Here is a 24,026-nt window from a genome sequence, read left to right on the forward strand (position 1 = left end):
ATCTTATTGCAGTAACTTTCACAGTGTTCAAAACACCCTTACAGTCCTATCATGTATCACAGAGTTAGTGTGACAGTCAAGCATTTAGAGCTGTCCGTCTGCTTTCCTGCTGCGAGTGCATTGATCCATGCTTGTAAGCAATCTAATTGTTTTAATGCAAGGACCTGGAAACTACAACACTGACCGGTCCCCCTTGCCTTCCACCACAAACCCTGAAAAAGGTTTCAGGTGCTTAGATACCGATATGTGAGCAAGATCACATATCTCCAAACCACTACAGACCTATCTACCCAATTTAAAGGGCATATATAATAAAAATAAAGCATGGTAACATCTCAATTAACCTTCTATCAGAAACTGCTTCCTCAGACTGCTGCAGCACTCATGTAACTGACATTTCTTACATGCAGAGGACAATGGCAGAATGAAGAAAATAATGATGTAGGCTTTCTCTTTTCATACAAAGATTTATTCTATCCTGTAACATCTGCACTCATTTGTAATAAACATCTGCACAGTGCGCCCAGCCAAAATGAACAGATTAAAAAAAAAAAAAGCAAGACTACAAAATGTTAACCATCTAAAATGCTTCATCGGATTATAAGGGTGGACTTTGGGCTGTTAGATTTAGCTGTGCTCAGTGTTTGCATTGCATTTGTATGTCTCTGTGCAAGCCCAGATTATCACGGGCTGCTATTAGCTGTCAATCTAGCACAGTGGTGCCAAAACCCTACCCACCAGACTGCCAAGTTTACTTTTGTTTTAACAAAGACAATTAAACAAACCAAGTTTTTGTATATATACTTTCCCTTTAATGTTACAGCTCCTTACATTTCCTGAACTCTCATAGACTCAAACAATCACCATCCCTGCTAGGAAGAAATGAGAAACTGCAGGGCATTAGACAATTACAAGTGTTATACAAATGGTGTGTGGTCCTCAATAAAGGATGATACAAAGGGAGGTGAAATTTTCTGGTAAATCTAAATCTTTTTTGAGTAACCGTTTATACAAAATAGTGGTTCTAGGCCATACAAGGAAGCCTCCACACATCTTACAGTAGGAATATCACATTTTATTTGCCAACAAACCAACTGGACTTTTCAGTCTGCCCGCTTCATTGTGTATTTTAATCAACTCCTCTTCAGATTCCTTTTTTTAGTTTGAAGCATTCTACACTTTTACATCGTAGCAGCCTAAGTTTCCAGATTCCAGAAGTGGGCTACACCAGGCCCAGCAATAATAATAAACACAGTAAAATTGTTTTGCCACCAATATGGATTCATGCAGCTTAGTTACCATAAAGTCCAAGGTACTGTTTTATTAATACAGAGGAAAGGAATCATCATTAAAATTAAGAATTATTTGCTTATATTTGAGTCTATGGGTGATGGCCTTCCTGTAATTCGAAGCTTTCTGGATAATTGGATTCCAGATAATGGATCCTATACCTGTACCAGCAGATGTACACCCATTCCCACAAAGAGAAGCCCTTTGCTGATTCCTAGGCAGAAAGCATTGGCAGAATCTTAAGAACACACCCCTGGCACAGCACAGGAAAAGGCCCTTTCTTATGTGTTTTGATTTCAAGAAAATGTTTTGGGGATATCATTAAAAAAAATTATATATAGGGAATCTTGATACAAACATTATTTTTATGTTAAGCTGCAAGTTATTCATAAACTTTTTGCTTTGTATGGATGCAATTACTAGTGAAACAATAATCATTATTGTCTCCCCTTTGTTTAAATAATTTCCTTGGTAGCCTCGGGATTTACAGTAGTTGGTATGGAGAACAAAGCTTCTGCCAATATTAATGTGAGGCAAACTTGCTCTCCTCCACTAACTTCAACTTGTTATGTCAAGCGTTTTACATTCATATCCAGCTGCAAACATTTATTAGGAAATATGTCCAATATCCTTAGGCGAACTCTGCGCATAATTCCTACCTATTTTCCATACTAAAAATGTATATTAAAGAACCAGTCAAAGCTTAGTAGCCGACCTCCACCTTCTTTCCTTCTAGGGGTTTAAGGATGTTTCTGCTTCAGACTGGCTGCCATGAATGGATCATTTTTTTCCCTATGGGTCTTATGTTAAAGGTAACTGTGTACCCCGGTCTATATGCAGTAGTGCATATATTAAACATATGCAATTCTTTATAAATATACTTACAGATATGATATCAATTACCCAGAAGTAATTCTTGTGCATACATTTTATAAACCTTGTGTACGTTCTACAGTTTGTTGTGTTGACTAATATTAAGTGCACAGTTATTAAAGTTAATTCATTTTGTCCCTGGTAAAGGTACTTTTAGGAGATTTTTACTGGTGAATAGTGTTATTCAACGTACACAGAGATCACACAGGTGACATGAATAGTGTAAAATTATTTATGGTTGGGCAGCTAGGATTTACAACTGAAATAGTCATGGGGACAGAAGTCGCTTGCATGAATCTGATGTAAAGCTATTTAAGGCACTGCGTGCTGACAGCTTCACTATGTGTCAGTTAATAAAAGGCAGGGTATGGTTGGGACAATGACTTATGTGCCATATAATGTAGCGGTGAGAAAAATAATCACTGTACTATGTGGATCACTTCCCATTGACATCAGTGGAAAGTAGGGTAAGTGCCTTCAGCCGATAACTTTGGGTTCAGAATGGCCCTTACCACTGATTTCAAAGGGGAATCAATCCAGTGGGAAGCCGTTGCTGAGCATCTGCAATGCCACTTGTCACTAATACCTTTGTTCTTACAGTGGTCTTGAATTCCAAAATTTTAGTTTGTCATAACTACTTAGGAACTTGTTTGACTTGGATACTTAAACCAAACAGCCCAGTTAAAATGTAATCTGCCATGGAATTTGATTGGTTGGTCAGTTATATTGAGGATTCACTGCACCTTATCAGTTCATATCTCTTCTTAATGGTCAGCTGAATGTAGTTGTGTTTCATAATATCTAACTTGGGTATTTATAACTTAGTTAGTGCCTTTCACTTCTCCGATTATGCTAGAAATTATGAGGAAAACATGCTGCATTGAAGGTAAACAATAAATACTGCACTTGGCACACCGCACTGCACTGGTCTAACATTTTTAGGGGATGCTTCATTCAAAAGTTATTGAATTCAAATAAGAATAGGTTAAAAATGGTTGAAATAATATTTGTTCTTTTCATCAAATTTATATACCAGACAACTTACTTTCCACAGAGCTGCAATAAAACAGTGTGGTTGGTGGAATTATGCTACAGGTAAGAAATTGGTAGGTTGAAATAGGTAGAAATAAAATGGAAAAATTAAATGAAGTATCCCAGAAACAGCAACCCCACTTGTTTTAATCAGCTTCATGGAAACTGACATACTGTAATAATCTCTTACCACATCCGCAGCATATACTGCATTAGATATTATATGGATAGCTCCACTTCCTTCCTGTGCCTACAGCTTGGCAGCAGACTAACAAAATCGCATTACATGTATAAAAGGAATCAAGTAACTACTGATAGACTTGATACATAAAACCTAATTACATATTGCCTATTGCAAAGCAGTCCAAGATATGGCATGTGTTTCCTATTCGCTAACTTAATCATGTTGTATCTTTGAAAAACATTTGGACAAATCAGAGAGGATTAAGGACCAAAAAACCCCAGAATTTTTTTGCTCACATTACTTTTCCATTTCCAGATGCATCTACTGTGGAGAGAAGGATAGTTACATAGTTATAGTTACATAGTTACATAGGGTTGAAAAAAGACCTGTGTCCATCAAGTTCAACCCATCCAAGTAAACCCAGCACACCTAACCCACACCTACCAATCTATACTCACATACATAAACTATAAATACAACCACTAGTACTAACTGTAGATATTAGTATCACAATAGCCTTGGATATTCTGATTGATCAAGAACTCATCCAGGCCCCTCTTAAAGGCATTAACAGAATCTGCCATTACCACATCACTAGGAAGGGCATTCCATAACCTCACTGCCCTCACCGTGAAAAACCACCTACGCTGCTTCAAATGGAAGCTCCGTTCCTCTAATCTAAAGGGGTGACCTCTGGTGCGTTGATTGTTTTTATGGGAAAAAAGAACATCCCCCAACTGCCTATAATCCCCTCTAATGTACTTGTACAGAGTAATCATGTCCCCTCGCAAGCGCCTCTTTTCCAGAGAAAACAACCCCAACCTCGACAGTCTAACCTCATAGTTTAAATCTTCCATCCCCTTAACCAGTTTAGTTGCACGTCTCTGCACTCTCTCCAGCTCATTAATATCCTTCTTAAGGACTGGAGCCCAAAACTGCACTGCATACTCAAGGTGAGGCCTTACCAGGGACCTATAAAGGGGCAAAATTATGTTCTCATCCCTTGAGTCAATGCCCTTTTTTATACAAGACAGCACTCAAAGCAAAATAAAAAGTATTCATTCTCATGCATGAAAAATGCCTCTGCTTTGGCAAGAAATGCCAGTCCCTACTGACCTGTATAAATAGAAGAGAGTTCTGTATAAATTCTTGTTAAATTATTATTGGTATCATTCTATTGTAATCTATAAATTTGCTCATCAAGAGCCTTGTTATATACTACACCCCCAGGGACAGAAACCCTTCTAGTCATCCTCCCTAGGGAAATATTAAGAAAATTAGACACATTTTCCTCCCATCAATTAAATCCTCCTACAAGAGTGGCATGGGGAACACTATCTGCAAATGGGCACTCATAATGGAGTCTGTCATCGCGGCACTTAGGCAGTCTTGATAGTAAAAGATATTCTCACCCTGAGGTAACCTTTTCAGGGACAGTTTGCTAAATTATATCACCACCAAATCCTTTTTATTGGAGCTAAACTAAAAACCTTAACAAAAGCCACATCAAGAGCATTGATTTTCTACCATTAGTATCATTAAGCTTATCTGAAGCATTCGCCCCTGTAATTTTACCATCATTGGCATTTTTTTTTCTCTTGAAACAAATTAGGGAAATGAAATGTTTAAAGTTCGAGTCTGCTGGCAGCAAAACCCCTGCTATTGTTAGATAAAGCTGATGAAATACAAAATTCTTTTGAAATGAGAGGTTTTGGGGTTTTTTTCTGTAATGAAACCAGCTTGTAAATCACTTTCCAGTGACAGTTGCCTGATAGAAATTCCCAGGCATTAAAGGCACTTACTGGCAATGCAGATGCCATAATTGGACTTCCCTGGAGACAGCAAACTCTGCATTTATATGGACTGTTGGTACAGCAGTAGCTGCTTCCATAAAAAGTAAGTCACGCAGCTGGTATACCAATGTGAATACCAATCAGGCAGGCTTAAAAGGCTCATTTAGTGCTTAACTATGCTATTAAATGAGTCATGGTATCTCTATAAGAAATTATTATTGCAATGCTGCTGCAACTAAAAAGGCCAAACTGCACTGGGAAATTAAAGTTAGTCCTGGTTCTATGAAATATAATAAAAACAGTGAGATGTTTTATTGATAGTCCTTAAATAATCAATAAAACACAATAAATACAGTCAATACAATGTATTATGATTATATTTGAGAAAAGTTTCATGGTGCCAAGTCACAGCAACCATTAGCTTCTTTACAATATTCACTGTGTTGGTATTTGGTGCAGGTTGGTTCATCAGGCCTTGCTGACTGTTCTATCTTTGGCACACATCACCCATTCCAGGTGCAAATTTCATATCTCTTACAAAATCGATCTTCTGAGCTTGTGTGGCACCTTAAAATGACTGGTATCTGAATGAGATCATGTGTCAACCTAGTAATGCAAGGGAACTGCAAAATGAACATCCAGTCCGCCAGGTTTGGCAGTTTGGCCATCCTCATGTGCTGACCATCCCAAACATAGTTCAGATACAAAAATCCTGCACTATTATTATTTCTACTCAACTTTTTACTAGTTTTTCACTGTTTTTAACATGGACATTTGATAAATTCATAAGTGTGAAGGATTTTTTTTTTTATATCAGTTCTCAAATGACTCCCCCTCAGGCTCTAAACACTAAAATTAACTTTTCTCAGCAAGGTCTGTACATATCTTGTATAAAAGCAGCTACTCACTTTTCTGCCATTAATTCTCTACTTGAACTTCTTAAATCTGTCCTTCACCCTTTTAAATTGCACTAAAATTACTCTTAGAAAAAACAAGTCCAATGAATACCTCTCCTGTTCGAGGATGCTCTCTCACTGCCTTTGAGACTGTTAATTTAAGGCTGCTGATTACATTTGACACACTTCCCATATGCTGAATGTCTGTGTGAGAACTCTCTAACTCTACTGTCTGTCTACTCCCAGCTGAATATACAAGATGAGATACAACTGTTTGACTACATCTCAAAATGAGCAAATCTGTTAGTGATTCAACCATAAAACTGAATCATATATCCGTCACAATATTTCAGAAAATGATCTATACAATGGAAAACTTGACCTTTGCTCTTTTACCATCTTACACCAACAAAATGCTGCTAAGCACATCATCTATGCACCTTGTTTCTCATTGGAGCAGGCTACTTCACAGCCATGATTAAGTGTCTGTGAACACGAAAAGCATAAAACAATTATGGCACTCCAATAAAGTTAATTTTTAATCATGAATTCTGCCTGAAGATTTGCTCAATGAGTGCCTGCTCTTCAAAAGAACCACTGACACCCACTTCTCTAGATAAAGGCTCAGGGCTGTGCATGTCATCCTTTGTGGTGAGTTGTTGGACATATCTTATAATCTTACTTCAGAGCCAGCCATATCTGTTTAGCAAATCCCCTATGGGACCTTGGTCATAATATCCTTTCATTCTTTATTAATGTATCTACCATATATACTGGGGAGTGTGAGCTTCAGAGCACAGTACTGTGTTCCACAAGTCGATTAAGTAAATTGTTGAAATAATAATGATGTCTTTTCCTTCTTCTATGTTAGACAAAATAATGCCATTTAAAGTATGGTTATAATGTAGAATTTTGGATTTAGCTTACCTCCCAACTATGGATTTGTCAAATGTGTCAAGGTACCAAAAATCAAATGGAGTCTTTTACGTGTATTTGCAATCAGTCATTAAAATATCTGAAGTTATCTGGTCAATGTATTTTATTGTGGCTGAATGCCTCACTTGCAGGCTTTGATGGGTATCAAAATCTTCAACCTTCAAGATCAGCCTGTAATTTAATTCACGGGTGTTGAGTAGCGCGCTTACTGAGCAGACTTGGAAGCCAGCCCAGATGTAAGCTGGTAAAGCATTTCCCACTGAACTATGCAATTGTAAATATTACTTGGTTTATGCAAATAATTATATATATAGATGATTGTTTGAGAATGTAAAATATGTATACATACTTTCCCATTAACACTGAAATGTTTGCTTTTTTTTTGGTAACTTTCTTAATTCAATATTATGTTTTATAAGTGGTGTGATGACACCTGTGCCTCTTGGCTCCACCTTGTTTACTCTAAAACAGTAACCAATTTTATAATAAGCATTTTAATCACACTCTTCCCAATATTCCAAAATGATTGGGGACACTATTGGTCACATTTACTAACTAAAGCCAAAGTCTAGGTCCCACCCACATGTGCCCATGCCCCTGTCCCCCGCCACAATCTGCAATTTTTTTACGTTTTGTACGCTGAATTGCAGAGTGTCTCTGTGCTTCAATTAGACACCCATGTTAGAGAGTAGCAGAGCAGCAGACAAAGGTCAAAACAGGTGGGCGTTATCTGATTAATCTGATTGTTTAGCCCTCAGGGTGGGATACAGGCTGTCAGGATGAAGATTGCATCAACAAGCTGATGTGGTCTTCGTCTGGATGGGATTTTTAAACTTGCCCATTTGACACCTGCCCAATTTTTTTTTAGCCAGGTAGACCAGTATGACTTTCCAATACACAGGCTCCCCTATTGCACTTCTATCCAGGAGCATCAGGCATGACCCCTCTAATCAGCACATTATTTTAGTGGAGTATTTTTGCCAGGGGCAAATAACTCAGGAAAGAAAGGGATTAGCAAAGCAGTTCAATGAACAAAAGTTTGTGAAAGAATGTGAAAATATTAAGTGTAATAACAATTTAGGTTGTTTTTTTCTTTATCTTTTTTTGCTGTCATGTTGATAAAATAGCTTTAAAAATGATCAGAACAAAAATTATTGGGTCAAGTATAAGTCTTGTTTAAACAATTCCATAAAACATTCATTTAAGAACTCATAGATTGTAAGCTCTTTGGGTCATGGATCGTTTTTCATCTGCACATTAAATCTTATAGAAATTATTTATTATTCTAAATTCTAGTCTAATTTATATATTCTATACCCTTGTGTGCGTTTATACCTTGCAAAACACTAAGCACACTTGTGGCGCTATATAATTGCCATACAATCTAACAAAAGGAAACATGTCGCTTTCAGTCTAAGAACCAGTGAACTGTCTCTAACAAAAAAAAAAAAGCAGCCGTTCCCTCTTATAAAGCAACTGAAAAGTGAATGTTCACACTTCAGAATGTACTATTCTGTCATTTTCTGTTTGAAAGAGCAAGTTCTTCCAACAAGAGCATAACTGGGGCTTGGCGTGTAGGTAATAAATTGTATCTGAACAAAAGCCTCACTGTTTTTACCAGATGGATTGTGGTGAAGGCTACTATACAGTAAGGAGGAGGATGTTAAGCAGGCATTATGTGCTAAGGGATCAATTACTTGATGCTGGCTCTCTGTAAATCATTGAATAGCAAGCTAATTGAAATTCCATCTGCACACCTCATCTTAACTCAACCACTCATAACTAGTCCTAGAGTGATATATGCTGAATTGCTACTGTAGGGATTAGCAACGCTTCTATTTTGGAGGCTGTTTGGTATAAAATCTGTAATAATGTTTCTAAACACAGTAGCATATGAATGCTTACCATTATAAGTTCACACATTCAGTATATCTAAGAAACACTTACCTTCTACCCTACCATAAATGGTGTAGTATCACATTGTGTTTCTTAAAGGCTCTAGTGTGTACAGGGTATAGTGACCAGACCTCCCAATGGGCTAAAGAAAGTGTTTATTACAGGGCGGTGTTGACATGAATACTGCAGACTTCCCAATAATGTCATTTTGTTTATTTTGTTTTCTGCTCTTATCTCACCCAGTCTAGTTAAATAGGAATCACTAATCCCTATGGGTTAACAGGCTCTGTAATCACTACATATAAATGGATTGTTTCCCACTGACAGAAGATAGCAACAAGAAGAGCTTGGACCCACCAGTGCCTAGATTAGGGATCCCCAACCTTACTTACTCGTGAGCCACAGACAAATGTAAAAAGACTTGGAGAGCAACACAAGCACCATAAAAGTTCATGGAGGAGCCAAATAAGGGCTAAGATTGGCTATTAGGCAGCCTCTATGCACACTATCAGCTTACAGGGGCTTTATTTGGTAGGAAATCTTGTTTTTATTCATCCAGAACTTGCCCCCAAGTCAGGAATTCAAAAATAACTCCCTGGTTTGGGGGCACAAAGAGCAACATCCAAGGGGTTGGGGAGCAACATGTTGCCCCCGAGCCACTGGTTGGGGATCACTGGCCTAGATGCTGGCAATTTGATTTGATGTTACCCACAGCGTTTTTTATTTCTCACTTTTCGGACAATGGATCATTACAATGAAATGACCAGTGTCCCTTATTACTATGCGTAATGCCACATGTGAACGTTCCCTTATAACTTGTTGCTTTAACTTTTTTTCTGGAATAACGGTGATGACCAATTTTAGTGGTTTTCATGATCCATCATGGAGATTAATTCACGATGGTTCCCTGGGATTTTACTCATTTTGTGGTGTAAGGGGGTTTGACCAAATGCAAGGTAACAGCAACAATGCCATTAACATGTTATCATACTAATGGGAACAGTTGAAAGAATCATTCTATCCAAAAACATCCACTGACAGTTCTAGACAAAACAAAATGGCCCATACAAGAAAAACATGTAATTCAATTAAATTCAAGCAAATGTAAATGTTTTATAAAATAAAAAAGCACTCCTTGTCTGGGTATTCGCATTTGGAAGAAAGGTTTTAAGGAGGGCAAAAGAAAAAAAGAAGGTTTTTCTTCCACCAGCGTCTGCCTTTTCAACCGGTGGCGCCTCCCCTAATTTAAGTGCCCTTGTAAATCCGCACAGCATCCTCAAAAGCATTGTTTAACTATAACAGATATCAATGGAATTAAAAGACAGATAGGGTCCATCATGATGGAGAACAGACAGGGCTTAACAGCACACACAAAGAGAAAATACTCACTAGTGTAATGTCCATTATCACCTCTTAACATCTATTCATGCTAATGCCTCCAGCTTTGGCTATTATGCATTATAAAAAGCAAGCCACATTAGGCTGGGCACATAGAGGCAACATCATTATATATGGATTAAAGGAAAAATAACCAAATTAAGTTGTTTTTTTAGTGGGGTTACTGCACGGACACAGACTAAACTAAAGGAATAATATAATTTAAAAGAGAACTATAATTATTCTAGACATATTGCACCATATTTGTAGGGCTTCTTTTATAATTAAATATTTGTGACTCTGAAGATGCCCCCAGTAGCTCCCTCTTCTTTTCTGCTGAGTCAGAGCAAATGCATTTATAGAGATCCCTTGCTGTTTAATTAACCACAACGAAGCAGCACCACTCCAAATGCCAATATGCCACTGGCCTAAATCTCAGAAATTATGGAGCAGCATTTGGTTAGCTAATGATAATGGGAAATGCATCTCCTATCTACTACCATTTTAGAGGGAACAAACTTTACTATAAGAATGTTTTATACCTCCCATTTAAGAGAAATTCCTTCGCTGATAAATGGTACATTTCATCACCCTTCCAGATAAAATAGTCAGTTCAGAAGACTGACAGGCCTTATACACATCAGAGCAAGCGTATTACAAAGGAACTGCTAAGACATAAATGGGGTTGGGTCGTTACCATATAAAAGAATATGGCTGCTGGCAAGTATCACTTTTGTATGCAGAACAGAAACATTAGCATTTTATTGGCTGGCATGCTTCTGGAGGCAGCTGTTTAGAATTCTCACCCTCCCCATATATGCAAAGGAATAGTACTGTTATCTCAATCAATGCATTACTCTTTTGGTGATACAAACTGCATGCAATGAGCTAGATCACAGATAAATAACTGAAGGCAGGATGCTGGAGAGCACAGCTTGTATATGCTGAGTTTGTAAATTACATTACTAGAAGAGACAACATATCAAAATAATAGATATTTACAATTCCATAACTGTCCCATTTGGAAAAAGTTGGAAACAGAACCCAGTTAAATAGTCACTCTAGCAAATTATGTTATGGTTAGCCAGTGTGATTAACTACACAAAGAAACTACTACTGTTAGGGGATAGTAAATGGGCAGGCGCTAGCAGGACACTCATGGTTCATTAGACATTTGCTAAGAGGATGCACATAACTGCAGTAACATAATGAGATGTCAGTTGAACGAAGGAACTAACCACACATCATGGCTGGCTGCAGTCAATACTTTGTAGTAGGAATGCACCAAACCCAAGATTCGTCTCAAGATTTGGCTTTGGTTGCCTTGAGAGGAAACTTCTGCGATTTCGGGAAATTGCGGCGCCACATTTGCCATCCCACTGGCGATTTACATTCAAGCCGGTGGGATGGCATATCGGGGAGATTAGTCGCCCACGACAAGGGAGATTTGTCGCGGCCCTAAAAATGCTCATATGGAGCACAATGCCACCTGCACTGGGAAGGAGCCCTTTTGCTTTATAGGCCCACACTTCTGGGCCTGCATGCCTTTTATTGTATTTTTCATAACTGGAATAAAATTAATTTAAACATAAAATAAATGTAAAATCTTTCCCCTGAATGTTATAAAAGGAGAAAGCTGAGTTAATAAATACCTTAACTTGAACCACATACATGAAGTGTAACATAAATGTACATGATTATTTAGGGTTTAGCTAAGAAGCCAACAGCGCAGTATGCCCAAGTGGTAATTAAAACAAATTTCACTTGAGCGATTTCCCAATTTTCCAGTCTCTAGGTCATTTTGTGTTTCTCTTGCTCTGAACTTTCCCCGGTTTTCTTCAATGGTTGCTCCTATGCTGTAAATCTTCTTATTGAATTCTGGCTGCTCCATTTCATTGTTATTGTTTAATTACTTGGTGGATGCTAACATTCTGTTTGGCAAATTATAGAGCAGCACAGGTTTTCAGACTGCTAAGTGACCTCCCTCCCCCCAGTATATAAGGGGTCTGGCATGAAGGCCAGTTTAGTGAGATGTGGGTTTAGTGCTCATTTGTTGCCCTAGAATAGTTTGATTAAAAGTAACCACTGTACTAAATATTCTGGGCCGATAGCAGGATTACTTATACGACAATCTTTTCATATAATAAGACAGACTGCAAATAGGGTGCTGTCCAACTGGCGCTATTGGAAATAGTCATTATATGGTCCCTAAAGTGTGTAATGATGTGCTGGGGGTTGCTGTGCTATGCACAGAGAAGGAGGAGCCATATGGATTTAAGGGTATGTTTTAATATGACATAATAAATTTCTTTGACATATGAATAAAGGATTATATCCCTACAGTGAGCACCAACCATTTGGGTTTTTGCTGCGCTACCAACTATTAATGTGTATGCTCTTAAAATGTCTTGTGATAACATGGGTGTGGTTTGAAGTGGGTGCAGTTTAAAAAAGGGGAGTGGTCAAAACAGTCTTTCACTATGTAGGCCAGAAAAATTCAGGCCCTTAGTACCACAGAAGTTGGACAGCACTGGACTACATTATTACTAGAATGTATGATATGCTGTCTAAATATACATTTGCGTTCTATTAGTAGGTGTTCTGCTAAGTGAAAACCAATGTCACTGATGGTTTAAAATGTGAGGGAATGGGTAAGGGGGGGGGCATATGAAGCAACTGCCCAAGAAGCCTCTGCCACTAGAAAAGTGTGCTATAGGGTTGCTCTATCTTACGGACTCTCCCTATGCTGTTAAAAATATTATCCCCTTGATCTCCTTCAATACATTACAATTTTCTGATACATAGAAAATACTAATGAGACTAATACGACTAAACCAATTTTTATGTCCCAAAGCAATTTACTTTGCATCCCCCTGTAAAAAAGTATTACAAAACACTGACCTAGCTACAGGGCATATTTGATGTGATATGCTCTAGTAAGGAGCTGGGCAGGCAAGGTGGCATTTCTGCAGGCACGATCCTGCTCCGGTAATGTTCAATGCAGCAGGCCCTCTTACATAACAAACTATATCTCTCTCTCGCCAATATGTATCACTGGCGTTAAGCCAGAAACTGATGGTGCCAGCTCAGCACTTTCCTAGCCACGACTAAATGTTTTTGGGGAACAGTGCCAACGGCATTCATGAGCAAGTACCTCAGCTGGAACTCATTCATTTGGCTGCAGAAAGAAGGGAAAGAGAACCAGACTTCTTGCAGCATGAAGGTGACACATCCGGCACTGGCCTAAAATGTAAAGTCTATGATTTTATTAGGGTAAATTCCCCCTCGCTATCTGAAGGTTACATGCTCAGAAAAGACACAAACAATATTAAAAAAGGTTACTGAATACACAAAATGCTTCTGGGCAGCTGAATATATTAAAGAAGACCTTTGCACATCACAGGTTGCATAGTGTGTAGATTACTGCAATATAATTTTCACTATCATTTTCTGGTTCACTGAGCTGACACTCTAGCATTTCTCCTAGCCACCAAGAATGTTTTTCAATGTGTTGCAAAATCACCCACGCTTGGAAAGGTACGCTTTTAAACTGTAACGTAACAGTCCTATGGAGCTTCACATTTTCGGCTGTGTCCTTTACATATGGAGCCAAAACTAATCCTTTTGACCTGCTGAGTGTGCAATGAAGGATGGAAAAATATGAAAGATTTAAAACAAGCAATAATGTGCCTGCTACCTTAGTCTCAGAAAATTTCTTTCATTTACAAAGGCCAGAGAAAGCCAGAGCTTTTCCTGGCAAAAACTTAAAAGCAGTTTGTAATTGCTAGGACTCGAGCAATGGAACCAGTCGCTAATTGTCCATTTCTAAAGAAGTATTCACCCCATTCTTCTTCTTAAATCATTCTCAAGATATCACTCTGCTTCTGCTAGCTGCTAGTGATTCTTGGAAAGGGGCATTTATTATATAAGCAAAATATTATATAATTATACAGGGTTAAAATGAATAATACCAATGTTTTGTTCCCTGCTGATACATATTGACATATTGCACAAAATGCCCAGCTAGAATGTATGCTCCTTTCAGCATATGTCACACAAAGGCCTTTGCTGTGATTTTAAGTGAGAAAACTCACTTAACATTAACTCATCCTTACTTTTATACATAAGACAATAGTGGAATTTCATGATTTTTGACTCACCTGCACGGAATGCATTAGTAAGGGAGAATGCCGAGAATATCCAAAATATATATTTTATTTCTAGTAACATCTTGACCTAGAATAAAAACATATGGTACAATGTATTAACATACATTACAAATAAAATTCAGCACAATAACGTGAAAAAAAAAATATAGGTGTTTTTCTCCCACACAATTCAACATATTTTTCTAGAATTTGTGCATGGTTTTTTGTGATGGAGCCCAATTCTACAGGTATATTTAACTCCATTGTACCTTGTGCCCCTACATTTTGCACTTGCACTCATTTAATCAAATCAGGCTGAAATGGAGTCTGGCACTACATCAAGCAATTTGTATGGGTGCAAGTACCTTTGCTAATTTAATTTAAGTGTTTTATCATTTCAAATATAATCTAAACAAATGGTTGAGTGTTGCCAGTAAATTCATGATCACTTGCACCTCCTAACACCTGAAGTATTTTAGGTGTTAAAACAAAGTTGAGCATTAGTGTCAAAACAAAGTTGTGAAGTGTGACCATTGTAAATACTTCTTTCTGCGTGGGAAGTACAAGTGTGCAAAAACAGGCATGTGTATTTTTATTTCATTTGAGGCATGACACCCAGGCAGTAAGATCAATGACTGCAAAAAATGGTCAACTGTTTCCAAGTCAAGCACCTGGTGAGGTAGGGAGCAGTAGGGGATCAATTTCATCCAAAAAAGATGCTGTATGGTGGCATGACCAGAAACAGCAAATAATATAATCACTTTCCAATTTCCACAGGTTTTTGCATTGAAAAGGTGTGCCACCTCTATCCTGTGCTTGATTTATACATGTATAGTTGGGGTTATTTTGACAATAGAGAATTAATTGGTGAACTAATCACATATTTCACTCTCGTTATGAGTTTAAATGTGGCACTGTCATACTCATATGTATTACAAAACTTGGATTAGTGTTTTAATACACATCTATTAGATTGTCTTTGACTTGTAGCCCTAAAAGCCTAACTTGCCCCAAGTTCCTACTTTTTTTTTTGTTAGATCTGACATAATATATCTGGTCTCGGAACAGGTTTGTGCATTAAAAGGGAACAGCTTCATCTGCTAGTTTCTACTTGCTTAGCAGCTCTTGGGGCATTTCACTTTCAAACAAGTTGTTTGGCTCCAATTGAAATGAGTTTAGATCAAGGTTGGGGGGAAAAGAAGAGGAAATCATTTGAGCGTAACTGGAATATCAAAGTGGATAGGGTCAGTATGTTCCAGCATAACTGGAATATCAAAGTGGATAGGGTCAGTATGTTGGGTACTGCAAAACACAAAAAAAGCGCATTTCTTTTCCATATCTTTTCCAGATAACTTTAATAATGACTTCCACTATCAATACATTCAGTCAATAGGTGAAGGCCATTAGTAACTTGGTTAAGTGATTGCAAGCATAAGACAAATAATCCCCCCTCTAGCTATTCAGGTCAGTTCTTGACCATCATTATCATTTCCACCACTGATGTCCTGCCAGTGAGAACAGCTAGAGATAGAAGTTGATCCTCCAGTGATATGAAGCAATATCAATTTGATCATTTTCCCACTGAGTTGTGAGCTTTGTAATGTGACTCTTACTATCCCATGCATGCAATGGGTATGGAGACAAGTTCTTTAACATCAGAATCACATTAAACAGCATGTTGCTAAGTACAAGTTCTTGCAGTGTTCTAGTTTCAGCTCTGGGAGCAGATTGCTGCTCCACAATAGGCCTGGTCAGATTTACAAAGACAGAATGTGCTGATGTTTATGTATACAGTTTTGCTAATTGATATAACATTATGGGAACAGCTTGTGCCCTTTTAAAAACAGATTTTAGTCTTCTGGTTCATGAATAAAGTTTCCAAAGCTTTAGTTTACAAAGCCTGGTATGGAGCATTGTGTTCTTTATCCCTTAGGGCTCTGGCACACGGGGGAGATTAGTCGCCCGCGATAAATCTCCTTGTTCGCGGGCGACTAATCTCCCCGAGTTGCCTACCCCTGCCATCCCACCGGCGAACATGTAAGTCGCCGGCGGGATGGCAGACGCGGCGGCGCGATTCCGCGCCAATCGCCGAAAAAGACTCGCAAGTCTTTTTCGGCGATTCCCTGAAATTGCCCCGCCGCGTCTGCCATCCCGCCGGGGTAGCAGGGGTAGGCAACTCGGGGAGATTAGTCGCCCGCGAACAAGGAGATTTATCGCGGGCGACTAATCTCCCCGTGTGCCAGAGCCCTTAGGCATAATTATAGAAATATATAGATATAGAAACGAAGTGCACTATAACATGTGGGGATGCCTTTGCCATTAAGAGAGATTGACACATAGATGATTTAATTTGTTAACCAGAGATAATCTAAAGAGTAATAACATGCACTGCATATATAGCTGTTAGGTACTCTATTATGTCATTAATGAATTGTTAATTAAAAGAATTATATGAATATGAAACACAAGAGCCATGAATATCCTGTAAATTATACACTTATAAAAGGTGCTTAGTGATGGCACTGGTTATAATAAGTGCTCAGTGATGAAATGTCCTGGTGGTTTATAATATCCTTGTTTTACAGCAGGGGATACATTATTTCCTAAAGGCAGAGATATATTAGGCAATACCAGCAAAATCACTGGATTAAAGTAAAGTACAGGTAAAGGTGCGTTCATAGTTTTTGATACTTCTGCACACCACTAAACAACCATAATTGGGACACATATGGGATGATTTACTAATCCACGAATCCGAATGGGAAAAAATCGGATTGGAAACGAACATTTTGCAACTTTTTCGCGTTTCTTGCGATTTTTTTCGTCACCGTCGCGACTTTTTCGTATTGAGCACTGGTAAACGGCGGGCAAACCTTTCCGATTTTTTCGCGACAGCTACGAGAAAGTCGCGACAATTCGCGCAAGTCGTAACGGCTACGAAAAAGTCGCTACAATTTACGAAAAAATCGCAAAATACCGATCATTACGAAAAAAACGCATTCGGACGCTTTCGATCCGTTGTGGATTAGTAAATTGGCTCCATAGTGTTCTATGGTGTAATACACACTGATGACTGTTGAGCCCACTATCAAGTTCAGGTGGAAACTGTGCATTGTTTGTTGACACAATCTGCTGCAGAGGATATTGTATGTGTCCCAGTTACCCACATGATCCTGATCACTCAGAGTGCCCAGACAGTATCACATACAGAATTAAGACACATATGCTTAAAAAGCAGATATGGTTTATTTTTGGTGCTGATCCAGTTAGCAGAGCAAGCTGGGCAGCCATTTGATTTGTTTCCTGAAGAGAAGTTCCTAAGCCAGTGCAACATCACTAGTTATAATCAATAGAATTGGGGAGGGAGACTTGGGTTTTCTCTGATCCCTTCTTTAGCTGGTAATGACAACCTCCCCTGCTCCAGTCTGTACCTCCTCCCCCTCCCTCTGGGAATGGTGGTCTCTGCTCTCTAACAATAAGCAGTTGTCAGGCTTTGCCATTTCCTCTAAGTGGGTGGTGATAAAAAGGACTCCTAGAAGGAGTTTTATTCATGTCTCTCTTCAAAAGGAAAGTGACATGTTTAGGCAGTGGCATGGGATACAGAAATACTGCCAGAAACTAAGGGTATAATTAGTGGAAGTAATATTACATTTCCTCTGTTGTAATGTGTATGGGGCCCCTGGCCAATGTAGGAAGGCTGTGGCCCCCGAATGAAGGATGGATATGTCCAACCAACAGTACTTCTAGTATTCTAACCATAAATGTTGTATTCCTGAGGGATGTGGGGAGTTGCAGTTTAGCACACAAATTCAGGGGCCCATGTTGGATGTACTGATAATGTCCTCTGACTGTTATCTACCTTTATACACCCATGGGACTCCTGTGTAACTGAGGTCCCAAGGCCATTGTCCTACTTATATTTCTACAACTTATATCATTGAGCCAATAGCAGGCTTTCTGCTGATCACGTGTGCACACTTTTCAGGTTAACAGTAGGTGAGGCGAAGGAACTTCTTGGAGGAGAAATCAACTCAGGAGGGCGTACGACACACGGCTTGTGAGTAATGTATGAGTTCCTCCAGTGATTCACCCTATACGAGTATTGCACACAGTGCCATTGGCTCCAGCAGCCTTAGCAGTACACGTGGCGATGGATAATAGAGCGGATTTCCCTGGCCGTTATCCGTAGCTTTTACATTGCAGCCTCCCTCCCGAATGAGTTTGCAGTTACCGCCCTTGCCGTGGCTCATAGAAACAGCTGGCTTTTGTTATGTGAGCCCAAGCGGAGGGGCAGACGGTGAGCTCAGAGCTGAAAGTCAGAGCCGGAGTTCCCTAAGTCTATCCTATGCGCGGCCACTGCCCCCCTCTCCGCTCAATTGGTTTGTCTCTGGGGGAGGCGGCTCCCGCTCTCACTCACTATTCGCCCGCTAAGCCCACCGGCCCACTCCTTGCCTCATACAGGCTGCTAGTGCCGTGGCCTGACAATGGGAACCAACTTAGTGAAACCCGAGCTCGTCTCTAAGCGCAAATGTTAACTCGTTTCCTGCACTGCTCTGATGCCTTAATGAGCTCTGACAACTTCAGCACTGATACGATCTACACACACACACTGCCAATGTCCTGTCTATCGACTTCACTTCGCCCCTCTACTATTCCATACATTTACCGCTCGGTGTTGTGAGGGACCATGGGAATTGTAGTTCAATGAGACAAGAAAGTTGACCAGGCTTATATGTCAAGTAAAGAAAGCTATTTGAGCCTTACATAAGCCGGTCATTTGGGGACCCTGTACCCCAAACTGCTGACCCTGTTTTTCTTTTAGACTTATTATAAGTAGCAGGGTGGCTATCTGGCCTGCCCCTAAGGTATCCCTTATAATGGCCCTGCCAGGGTATTGGCTGCTTCCAACATACAGTACTATGTAAAGACAAATATGGGGATGCCCCAGAGCCCAAGCTGATGCCTTTTGTGCCCCCTTGGTTATATTTACTCCGAAGGAGAATTGTAACTAGTTGGGACAGTGGCACTACCGCTAGGGGGCGCACTAATCTTAGGCATCATTTGCCCAATTATCAAGTAGTCGTAAGTTTGTCCTGCAGGCTTTATCGCTGAATAAACCCCAAAGCAGCTGGAGTGCGGCAGGATGCGTTAGCGATAAAGGAGCCAATATAAGTATATTCTAGGGACACCAATCACATTTGTACCCACTTGTACTGTGCCACACAATAGTGACTCGCCCCCCTAGAATCGTTCTGCCTGTACCTTCCCAACCCCCCAATATGCTGCCCCGCCCATATATTTTTTTTTTTTTCAGTCTGCCCACCCTGCTCATACAGCAAGTTCACGTCTCTGCATTATATTTATAGCCTTATCCTGCCCAATACGGATCGATTGTAATCTGCTCAGCCGAGCTGAAAATACATTGAGCATCCTATAAAAAGCAGCAACATGCAGGATTTGTCTTGCTCTGTCAGTGTAGGTGTTTTAATTAAATGCCAGCCGTTCACTTAGTGGCATCGATCTTCCCTTTTATGCTGCACACTGGCAGATCGAAGAGATGAATGATGAGCGAGGCGATATGACACAAAAGGGGGTGTGTAGCCACCTCGTGTGGAGCAAAGCGGGCAGGGAGGCTGCATGAGATGCTGCAGAAGCGATCCCACTCACGGCCTGCAGGGGTCGCTCTGCAACTTATTGCTTCGCACATTCCTAGACATCCTATTAGCAGGGGTGTGAAGGAGAACAATACATCCGTTCTATGACTCCCATAAAACACATTGCTGGAGCGATCGGCGATTAGCCGGCGAATGAACGCAGCAGCAGGTTCGTTTAGAGCAATCAGCCCATTAAATCCAAGCGAGTTTATGAGTTTTTGTAGATATCTATTTTTTTCTGCTTGCCTGGAGTAAACCATTAACCTCATATAAATCACCCAGTGTTGTACACTTGGTTTACTTGTTTTAGTTTGGCTTGAAATCCGACAAAGCTTTGTAACAGCTGCTAAGTGAATAGTGACCCCCCTGAGCTGTACACAATGTAATGTACACAAGCCCCCTGCGAGTTTAGCTATTAACTTGCAACCACTAAGGGGATGTATGGAGGATGCTCTTATTCTCTATGGCTGGGGGCGATTTCCAGTGTTTAACTTGGTAAGTAACTGTCTGCATTGGCAACTTACAATATGTAGTGGGATCGGCCCGCACAACGCTAGCGCAAATGCGCAGAATGCAAAGAATTAAACTGCGCAGCGAATGGCACACAAAGGGCAAAGTTGGAATGGTATAACATAGGAGCATGCGTTACAAGTGCGCACGATTATCCCTTAGTACCCAGGTTATGACAAACTGTTACTCCACTCTGCTGTGTTGGAACAATAAAGGCTTGATACACGCATTGTCTTGGAAAATTCGTTAGAAAAAAACGAAAATACGATATTTAACAAAAAAAAGCCACATCTGCCTTTGCCAGGCTCGCAAACATAGGGATCAAGTCAGTGAAAAACTAAATAAACAGTAATAATGAATGATGTGGGTTGGAGAGGGCACTGCCCCCATCATTATGGGTACCCTAACATTGCCAGTGGGGTTTGGCTGTGCCTAATGTAAGGCTCCTTGGTGTTTCTGGCTTAGGATCAGCCTTGTGCTTCCCAGAGCACTTGGACAAAAGCAATGTGTGTGCAGCTCTGCAGAGAGAGGAGAGAAAGAGCTTTCCAAGAACACAGATCTCTCCCGTGTTATCTGATGGGGAACAGCACAGAGAAATGTCATCGCCTCTCCCAGCCCTCACTCACATCCCTGTCTCAGTCAGACTCACTCACTGCTGCTGCCTATTTATTATAATGTGAATATTATCACACACACATTTACAATGACACCAACAATAACCCACAACACATGCACTGATCCCTGACAAACTATTCTACAGAGCAAATCATTCATGCAGAACCTGTGCCAAGGTGCAAGGACTTTTTCATTTCGTATTTAGTTTTTTTTTTTCCATTAGAAAATGTGTGTGAATGAATGAATTCTCCATTGTTGCATTGTGTGCTTCATTCCCTGGGTACCATGCACAGAGTTGCCAGACAAGTAAATAGAATGAATTTACCTTTTAAGGTGACCTAGCAGTGCAGCTGCATCCAATCCACTTTTGTACAGAAATCTCTCTCAGACTTGCTTGTGGCTGATGGAGTATATTCCCAGGCTGGAGGGCTGGAGGGATGCTTTTGGGGGGATCCTGTTTGTAGGCTCTTGCACTATAAAAGTCCCCGTAGAACAAGGGCACCTGATCCCAGAAGTCTCTGCAGCGTGTGTCTGTGCTGAGTCCTTGTGCAAGAAGAATCACTGAGCCCGTTTGGCTGCAAGTTCAAATGCGGGATCTGACACCCCTCATGATTATATCATTATACCGTCAGCGGGTAGGGAAGGAGGGGCGGCTGCATAAGCAAGAGGAGGGCTCAGCAACCCTCCCTCACGCCAAGGAATTGGAGCTCCAAATCTATAGCGCTAGCAAAGCAATCGGCATCAGGACCGCTCGCTTCCCACCTTGTCAGATAAGGCGGCCCAATGGGTGCGCTCAAAGCACTCTATATATATATATATATATATACTGTACAGGGCTATGTTACTCAGTCCATTCATCACCCACCCCTGCCCCGTTTTACTTAACCCACTGAGTGTACTCCTACATTAATTATCAGTTATTTGTGCGTTATCCTTATCACCAGTGCGCACTTCTCTGCGCAAAAACGCCTTTATTCTAGTAAAGTTCTTTACTGCTGGTAGGGTTGTACATACATGGGAGCTCTGGACTCTTCACCCTTTCCCCCCTGGCTGGGAACTTATGGCACCAGGAATGGCAGCTCACAAAGTTGTTCACTTGCCTTTACCACAGAAATGCGACAAATATATCAGAATCACTGCATGTTATTAAATGTCTATATATTCTGTATTATATAATTTGTTAAACACGTCCGGCAACAATTACAAGGCTATTTATTATCCTATTACCACTCACTCTATGGTCCCTCTACACAAGACAGTACCTCTGATTAATTCATATGGAAGTTGCAATCATTACAGTGTCTCTCCAGCTATTGTTATACCACAACTCCCAGCATTCCCCATAGCGCTAGCACTCATTTATAGGCAACTTCCTTTTCTAGGTATGAAAATAAATATTTTCCCTGCACCCCCCCCCCCCTCCAGCTGTTGTTAAATTGCAACTGGCAGCACCCCCAGTTACAAATTATGTGTGGGTTGTCTGCTGAGATTTGTAGTTCAACAGCAGGTGGCCCTTGGAACTCTTATGACTCAGTTTGGGAAATCCTGATCATCATCTGGAGAAGCATATTCCAACTAACGCCTGGGGAAGGCTCAGTACTAGCCAATGTTTGTCCTTCCTCATCCTCTTTGGGCTAAATCTTCCCAGAGCTCAATTCACTGTCTCTTACATGTGCTGATTCCATTGACTTGGCACACTTTGCCTCCCAGCAGCTATTGGCAAGATAGTGTCCAGGAGTTCTAGCTTCCCATGATGGCTCTGCTTGCCCTCTGACACTCACATATTTTATTTTATTGATTTTCTTTTCTTGGGTTAACACCTTTGGTTATGAATGAAAGGATGAATGAAAGGAGATTTTGCCTATCCACCTAATGTGGTTTTAATGAAATATGATTCTTTTCAGCTGTCACCTAGATAAGCCATGTGCTTGTAGTAAGAAAAGAAGAGTTTTGTGTAACCACAAAGAGAAGGACTGGGAAGGGAGCCAGGATCCTCCTGTAATCGCCTTGGATTCATTCATGAGAGACAAGTCAGATGGAAAGTGTATAAAAGCTCCCTCCTGGCCAGAGAGAAGGCAGAGGATAAGGACTGGTTGTTTGGTTTAGGGTTCTATTATTTCTGGGGAGTCCCCTTGTGTTTCTTGGCCTGTCGGTACACAACTGGCCATAAATTGTACTCACACCTTCCGAAGGCTTGAAATAAAAACTCTAAACAAATACATTGATTTAGTAGCCACTGTGTATTCTGTCCAACACATTCTTCTTTTTTTCACAGAGTCATAAAAGCTTTAAAGTGTCAGTCCCCCTGTCCCTTTGTCCTTTCCCAGAAGACTGAGCTGGAATGGGAAGGTGCACCCAGAGGTTAAGTAAGCAATGGTGATCGTGTTCTAGCAGGGAGATAAATATCCCTTTGCTGTGTACCTGGGATACAATGTATCATTATTTAGACTGCCTGACTACATTGTAGCATCGCTTCCCTCATTCCTCTATAGGGGGATAATGACTGTGTATAGAAAGCACTTGTACCCACATGCAGCTCAAGTTATGCACTGGGTCCCCATGCCAGGCAATCATTAACCACAGGCCAATTACAAGTAAGCAGTTTGGGAGAAAGAAAACAAAACTCACTTTCCCACGAAACAATACCCTGCCATGGATGGGGCCTGTGGTTATTCCCATTGATTGCAAAGCATATACATGATATTTCTTATAACTCCAACGTTTCTGTTACCTTGCATGGCCTTCCCCAGGGACTCACACAAACACACACACGTGTATTACTGGGTAAGAAGGTGATTAGATGCCAGACACTAGTGAAAGAC

General features: G+C 40.2%; 1 protein-coding gene and 1 long non-coding RNA gene across 2 annotated transcripts in view; one reads left to right on the plus strand and one right to left on the minus strand.

Annotated features, from left to right (window-relative positions):
- vcan (versican) overlaps positions 1-21,892 on the minus strand; it is a 78,938-nt gene extending 57,046 nt beyond the window's left edge. The window contains exons 1-2 of the mRNA XM_002935704.5: positions 21,530-21,892; positions 14,438-14,513 (exon numbers count right to left, since the gene is read on the minus strand). Of these exons, the coding sequence (XP_002935750.2) occupies positions 14,438-14,507 (70 nt within the window). The 5' untranslated portion in view covers positions 14,508-14,513; positions 21,530-21,892. The remainder of the gene's footprint in view (positions 1-14,437; positions 14,514-21,529) is intronic.
- Positions 18,222-23,429, plus strand: LOC105945407. Its single transcript, XR_004220500.1, has 2 exons — positions 18,222-18,482; positions 23,109-23,429. It is a non-coding gene; the product is annotated as an uncharacterized LOC105945407 (long non-coding RNA).
- Positions 23,430-24,026: the final 597 nt, after the last annotated feature.

Source organism: Xenopus tropicalis, chromosome 1 (genome assembly GCF_000004195.4).
Source record: "Xenopus tropicalis strain Nigerian chromosome 1, UCB_Xtro_10.0, whole genome shotgun sequence".
Lineage (NCBI taxonomy): Eukaryota > Metazoa > Chordata > Amphibia > Anura > Pipidae > Xenopus > Xenopus tropicalis.